Below are 7,600 nucleotides of genomic sequence, written 5' to 3'. Positions count from 1 at the left end.
GTCGTCCCCTGCACCAAAGGGTGGCAGGTTCAATTCCGGGTCAGGGCACATGCCCAGGTTGCAGATTTTGACCACCTGTTGGCGGGGGTTGGGGTGGGGAGTGATGCAAGAGGCAGTCTATCAATGTCTCACATGTCAATGTTTCTCTCCCTCTCTCTATAAAATCAATTTTAAAATGTTTACTAAATAAATAAATAAAATGAAGATCCTGGGCAAAGCGTTTGAAATGAAAATCCCTATCTTAAGCATCCTTTGCCTCCTAAAGTACTGCTTGTTTCAGATTATTTCCTTTCCTCTAGTTAAAAGACCTATTTTCTCAGTTCACTTGTCCTCAGGAAATATTTGTAAAAGCTAGCAATATTACCTGTCTCCTTTGGCTTAGATTTCTTTATATTGCACAATGAAATCTTGATTAGTTACAAAGTTCCTTTGTAATCTTTTGACTTTCTGCTTAATCAAGGGTTAAAAATCTTCATTATATGCATAAATTTCTACATACTAATTCCATAGGGCTTTTTCCCCTCAACTCATTCTATTTTAATGTTTTCTAAATAACTTTCCCTTAGAGTTCACTGAACAGCAGAAAGAATTTCAAGCTACTGCTCGTAAATTTGCCAGGGAGGAAATAATCCCAGTTGCTGCAGAATATGATAGAACTGGCGAGGTAGGTATCTCTGTGTTTGTTTCTGTATATTGGGTAGAGCTCTGCATCTCCCTAGCGTGGCAGAGTGGCCTAATGAGCAGGTATTCTGTTGGGTCCAGTGTCACAGTCTCCCTGTTCACCTGACCTGGGCACTGCAGGTGGCCCTCCATCCTCTGTTGTAGCTGAGCTTTGATTGCTATTGGCATGTCAGTGGAAAGGATATACCCCCAGTCCGATTGGCTGCAAGGACTGGTTGTGACCTCAATGGAGGATCAGCTGTGGAGGACCCCATCCCACAGAGCAGGACTTATTTCAGTGGGGCTCTGGTGCCCACTGAGGCCACCCTTTGAGTGTGTCACTTATGGAGGTAGTTGGCTGGTGCTTTGATGTGGTCCGAAGCTGTCCACAAGATAAGCTGGCTCTGGGCTTCCCAGGAAGTGTAGGCTAAGGCCAGCCACCCCCACGCCCACCCCATGTTCCACCCAGCAAGAGCAACAGAGTGATCTGCAGATGGCTACTACTTGTGCTGGGCTTGGAGGGCCCCTGGTGAGGCCAAGCTACGAACCAGGCCTGATCCAAGGCCAGCTGCCGCTAGTGCCAATCCTTAGGCACCTAGCAAAAGGAATAGGGCTTGCAGAGGGCAGATGCAGTTTGTTTGAGAGACTTTAGGAAAGTTTGAATCATGAACCGAAACAGGCCACTTGTATGGAAAAGCCACTGGAAACAGCTTGGGTGGGCCAGAAAGTAGGGTGCGGTGAAGTCTCGGGGTATCACCAGTGTGGGATGAACTGTGATAGCCAGGTTAATGGAGACTCAGATATGGCACCTCCCTCTCAGCGCTGTGTGGGGAAGGGCTCAAAAAAGGAACAATGGACTTTGCCAGCACTTCTGTCTGGGAGAAAGTTGCCCCTCCAGCTTTTGCCCTTTTGTAAGACAATTCAGTTCCTCCCTGTGTGTCCCTGGTGCCTTTTGAGATGCTACCCAAGTGCTGGAGCTCAAGAGTGAGTGAGTCCTAGTAAGTCTGTGTGCTGGCCCTTTAATAGGTACTACCTGGGACTCCAGCAACCCTCCGTCTCCCTCAGCACAATCCATGCTGGTTTTTACAACGAGAAGTTATGGAGACTTCTCTTCCTGGCACTGGAACCCTGGGCTGGGTAGCCTGGTATGGGGCTGGGACCCCCTCACTCCTCTGGGGGCACCTTCATGGCTGAGATACCCCTTCCAATTTTTATCTGCCACCCATGGGTGTGAAACCAGCCCATTTTCCGTCTCTGCCTCTCCTACCAATCTTGGTGTGGCTTCTTTAGTAAATCCCTAGCTGTAGGATTTCATTCTGCTAAATTTCAGGTGGTTCTGAATTATGGTTTTCTATAGTTTAGCTGTAATTTTGATGTGATTGTAGGAGGGTGCAAATATCACATTTGCCTGCTCTGTCATGTTGACCAGAAGCCTCTATGCATTTTAAGGAGAGAAAAATCTTTGACATTTTTTACAAGACTATATAATCAAGTTATCGAGATTCTTAAATGTACATAGCTATTTTCTTTCATCTTTTTTCTTTTCTTTTAGTATCCTGTTCCCCTTATTAAAAGAGCCTGGGAACTTGGGTTAATGAATACACACATTCCAGAAAGTTGTGGTAAGCTTTCTTCACATTTTTAAATTCTAGAATGCATATAAGTAAGAAAAATTGTGAAACTCTGCTCAGTCATTCTTTTAAATACTTACTACTATTAAATATTGGCTTTCTACCCATGTCTCCCTGATCAGACTTCAGTACTGCCTGTTTCTAGAAGCCTTGTACTCAACACTTAGAGAGGCATTATTCCTTCTTTATAACAGGTTCCAACCTTAACTTGATCCTAAACATTAGTAAATTTTTCCTCCAGAATTGGTCAATTTGTTGCATTTTAATTCTACCTTTGAGTTTACATTTTATTAAGAGGTTTTTTTTGTTTTTTTCTGTGAGGTTTTTATTCCTTTCCTCAGATTTAAAGGATCAAAGTTTGAGCAGAGTGGGATTAAGTTTTTATAGAAGTTGAAACATGAAGACAAGTCCAGATTACAAATAGCAAGAGAATTTTTTTTTGAAATTTATAAAACTTACTTTAGAGAACTATAATTTGTTACTGTGCTAGCCTTAGCACATTTTTAGTTTCTTGGGTTATAGATATTATATTTGCAAATATGCTTTTAAAATCATTAGATGAACTATTTTAATTATTTCTGATTAGGTCATATTGGAAGTAATAATTCACCTTAATTTCAGCTGAGATGTACTACATATTATAATGGGCTTTAAAAATATTTTGATACTGTAGGAGGTCTTGGACTTGGAACTTTTGATTCCTGTTTAATTACTGAAGAATTGGCTTATGGATGTACGGGAGTTCAGACTGCTATTGAAGCAAATTCTTTGGGGGTAAGTTACTTACAAAATTAATTGTGTAACTAAGCTGTTGTTAATGAGACAGTACTACTAGGTTAGGTGAGTTGGTAGAGCACAGTTTTCTTTTCAAAGGTACACAACATTCTTCAGTGAAGCCTGTATCTCTGATTCCAAAAACTTACCATTCTGACCTTGTCTCTAGTACTTGGAGTCCTAACTATTCCTGTGGGGAAACTATACACTTTGGCTGCTGCTTCAGTGGCAATTCTTAGGTAAGGGCAAGGCCAAAATCCAGCATTCAGGAGAAGGATCTTGATGGCTTGCTTACAATTTAGTGAGCAATTTTTAGGAGGCCTGATTATATATACCACATTATTTATCCTAAATTTAATTCTTTGTATATTATATATCAAGCCCTATATAAATTAATTTTATGAAAATACTTAGATTACAGAGTTATTTTCTTATTTTAGCTTTCCAACTAGGAGGCAGAATAAAGGCCAGTTCTTTATACTTACCCATTGGATGAAAATAGTTCTTCATTTTAATTGGTAGCATCTCTGAAATTTATATACCCAATAAAAATATCTTATTTCTTTAATGTCACTTTTCTTTGATAGCAAATGCCTGTTATTATTGCTGGAAATGAGCAACAACAAAAGAAGTATTTGGGGAGGATGACTGAAGAGCCATTAATGTGTGTGAGTATGTACAGCTGCTGCTGGATGTCACTTTTAAGGAAGGGAATAGGGTGCTGTTTCTCCTTTTCAATCTATATGTATACTTTGGGCTATAGCACATTAAGACAGAAATTACCAACATACTTAGATATGATGATATTTCTGGGATGCCAAGAAACTGTCATAATAATTACTCTTAGTTATTTCCAGGTGGAAGATACCAACTTAAGATAATATCTTGAGTGTCAGAAAAGTATCATAATAATCCCCTAGCTTATTTCCACTAGAGAAATATCTACTCAGTGGAGCACTCTGCAGTTCATGAACTGAGTGGCTGTATCACAAGTTCAGATTGAATGTATGACAGTAGTGTTTGAACTAGTAGTCTTTTGAACTAATAAATTAATGTAAATGAAAAGATATAATTATTTGTTGAATGAGTAACTTGGAAAGAATATTTATAGATTAGCTAGAGGCCTGGTGCACCAATCTGTGCACCAGTGGGGTCCCTCAGTGTGGCCTGCAAAATTGGGCCAAAACTGGCTCTCCAACATCCCCTGAAGAGTCCCAGATTGCAAGAGGGCACAGGCCAGGCCAAGGGACTCACCAGTGCGTGATCGGGGCCGGGGAGGGATGTGGGAGGTTGGCCAGCCAGGGAGGGACTGCGGGAGGGCTCCAGGGCGTATCCAGCCTGTCTAGCTCAGTCCCGATGGGCCGGACCCCAGCAGCAAGCTAACCTACCAGTCGGAGCGTCTGCTCCCTGGTGGTCAGTGCACGTCATAGTGAGTAGTTAAGTAGCCATAGCATATCATTAGCATATTATGCTGTGATTGGTTGAATGGCCCACCAGATGACTGGACACTTAGCATATTAGGCTTTTATTAAATAGGACTAGAGGCCCGGTGCATGAAATTTGTGCATGGCAGAGGGTGGGGGCAGTCCCTCAGCCCGGCCTGCACCCTCTCCAATCCAGGACCTCTAATGGGGTGTCCGACTACCAGTTTAGGCCCAATCTATGGGCCTAAACCAGCAGTTTGACATGCCTCTTGCAATCCAGGACTGCTGGCTCCTAACCGCTCGCCTGCCTGCTTGCCTGATTGCCCCTAACCACCTCTGCCTGTCTAATTACCCCTAACCACCTCTGCCTGCCGGCCTGATCACCCTAACTGCTCCCCTGCTGGCCTGATTGCTCCAAATCACCTCTACCTCGGCCCTGCACCCAAGACCCAGGATTCCCTTCCTCTGGCCAGCCGCAGGCACCTGGGACCCAGGCCAGCTTCACCTGAGCTAGCCGCAGCTGCTGGCACCCAGGAACAGGGGCGGGCGGCTTCTCCTTCTCAGGGGCTGCAGCCGCAGCCACTGGCACCCGGGACTACAGGTGGGTGGCTTCTCCCTCTCCCAGGCCGCAGCCACAGCTGCTGGCGCCCAGGACCGCAGGCAGGCGGCTTCTCCTTCTCCCAGGCTGCAGCTGCAGCCACTGGCACCCGGGACCACAGGCGGGCAACTTCGCCCCAGCCAGCTTTGTCAGGAAGGACATCCAGAAGGTTGTCTAGAAGATGTCCAGTCTAATTAGCATATTACCCTTTTATTAGTATAGTTTCCCCGAGAGCTACTCAACAATGTTTAAATTGGGTATTTTTTAAAAGCTATTTTTATACATATATACACACACATACTGAGGTTCTATTCTGAAAGTGTTCTAACTGAAGGATTTTTACTTCTTTTTTATTATTAGTCAAATTTTAATCTAGGTTGTGATGTGATACTGAAATATAATAAATTGTTGCTAGACTTGAGCTAATTGTGAGAATTAATCTGAAAGAGTAGAATGTAATATTTGAAAATACATGTTTTTTATTAAGGCACCTGTATTTTGGGCAAACTGCTTACTATAGACATTATGCATATTCCCTAGTTAATTGCTAATTTTTTTCAACAAATGAGGGTTTATTAAAAGGCTAATTCTTAGTATTATCTAAAAATTGTGTGAAATATCTAGAATCTTATTCTGTAAAATATAGAATATTAGAAAATGGTTAAAAGTTATAAAATATAGATGAACCTGTCCAGTGCACTAGGAGAACCTGTCCCAGTGCACTGATAAGAATATTTAAATAATCTTATCACAGTGTTTGCGGGTAGTTTTTATTGCTTGCTAACAGGTGGCACGGGCCATTTTTACTAATTTTTTGCGCAAATGGCAACGTTCAGTAAAATTACGATAACTTTAGTTTACGTATTTATACATTACCCGCACTCTACCGCTAGTCTATAAAAAACGTATTAATACGTGTCCCGCGCTCTACTACACTGGTAGAACATATAAATACGTAAAATGTATAAATACGTTTCCCACATACAATGTGTTATTAGATATAAATAGGTATTTCTGGAATATTAGAATCTTTAAAAGCAGTTCAAGTATATAAAGCATTTTTTGGCAGTTTTATTAGATATTAATATCTTTAGTATATTTAAAAATGCATTCACTATAGTTCCTAAGCTACTCTAACTTATGAATTAATAAATGTGTAATGTACATTTCATACCTTCTAGTGCATTATAGCAATAGATCTCAAAATACAAAGCCACGGGTAAAACGAAAATAGTAATTTATAATTATGTTAATTATATATTACTATTTCATATTAATTTTAAGTTTTGGTTAATTTACACTGAGATTCAGTTAATTGTTTAACTTCCAATAAATATTTATAAAATTATACTACATACTAGAGGCCCGGTGCATGAAATTCATACACTCAGGAGGTCCCTCAGCCTGGCCTGTGCCCTCTCACAGACCGGGAGCCCTCAGTGGATGTCCAACTGCCTTAGTGCTGCTGCGGAGGTGGGCGAGGCTCCTGCCAGCACCGTTGCACTCGCCAGCCATGAGTCTGCCTTCTGGATGAGTGGTGCTCCTCCCGTGGGAGCACACTGACCACCAGGGGGCAGCTCCTGCATTAAGCGTCTGCCCCCTGGTGGTCAGTGAGCATCATAGCGACCAGCCATTCTGCTTGACAATTTGCATATTAGCCTTTTATTATATAGGATAATGTGTTATACTTAAACTTTTAAAAAATATTTTTAACTATCTATATATTAAACCGCCTAAGCAACCATTACGATCGAACAACTGGAACAACCAGTCAGTCAGTCACTGTGATGCACACTGACCACCAGTGGGAGCACAGCCAACCTTCCAGGGGGCAGATGCTCATCACAGTGGGAGCACAGCCAACCTTCCACAGCCCCTCCCCCACCACTGGCCAACCTCCCACAGCCTCTCCCCTCAGCTGGCCAGCCCCACCGATAGGCCTTGATTGCCGGCCAGGCCAAGGGACCCCACCCATGCATGAATTCGTGCAGCGGGCCTCAAGTTTTAATTATAAAAAGAGTATAGAAGATTTAGAAAGGTATGAAGAACAAAAACATATATAATCCCTTAGAGATGAACTTAACTGGTATGACTGTTTTACTATATTCTCTATCAATTTTTTTTAATTTTGTTTATTGCTTAAAGTATTATAAAGAGTATTACATATGTCTCCTCCCCCTCACCCCCCCTTGACATCCCTCTGGCCTTCCCTACCCCCCAGTATCTTGTGTCCATTAGTTATGCTTATATGCATGCATACAAGTCCTTCGGTTGATCTCTTACCCGCCCCCAGCCTTCCCGCTGTAGTTTGACAGTCTGTTGGATGCTGCTCTACCTCTGTATCTATTTTTGTTCATCAGTTTATAATGGTCTTTATTATCCATAAATGAGTGAGATCATGTGGTATTTTTCATTCATTGACTGGCTTATTTCACTTAGCATAATGCTCTCCAGTTCCATCCATGCCGTTGCAAATGGTAAGCGTTCCTTACTTTTTAGAGCAGCATAGTACT

At 42.1% G+C, this 7,600-nt stretch overlaps 1 protein-coding gene across 1 annotated transcript in view; it reads left to right on the top strand.

The window, feature by feature from the left end:
* ACADM (acyl-CoA dehydrogenase, C-4 to C-12 straight chain) overlaps positions 1-7,600 on the top strand; it is a 43,619-nt gene that overhangs the window by 11,872 nt on the left and 24,147 nt on the right. The window contains exons 4-7 of the mRNA XM_015571887.1: positions 567-664; positions 2,213-2,282; positions 2,965-3,065; positions 3,653-3,733. Coding sequence (XP_015427373.1) covers positions 567-664; positions 2,213-2,282; positions 2,965-3,065; positions 3,653-3,733 — 350 coding nt within the window. The remainder of the gene's footprint in view (positions 1-566; positions 665-2,212; positions 2,283-2,964; positions 3,066-3,652; positions 3,734-7,600) is intronic.

Source organism: Myotis davidii, unplaced genomic scaffold (assembly GCF_000327345.1).
Source record: "Myotis davidii unplaced genomic scaffold, ASM32734v1 scaffold128, whole genome shotgun sequence".
NCBI classification, from domain to species: domain Eukaryota; kingdom Metazoa; phylum Chordata; class Mammalia; order Chiroptera; family Vespertilionidae; genus Myotis; species Myotis davidii.
The sequence above is the reverse complement of the archived record's forward strand: the minus strand, read 5'-3'. Positions and strand labels throughout refer to the sequence as shown.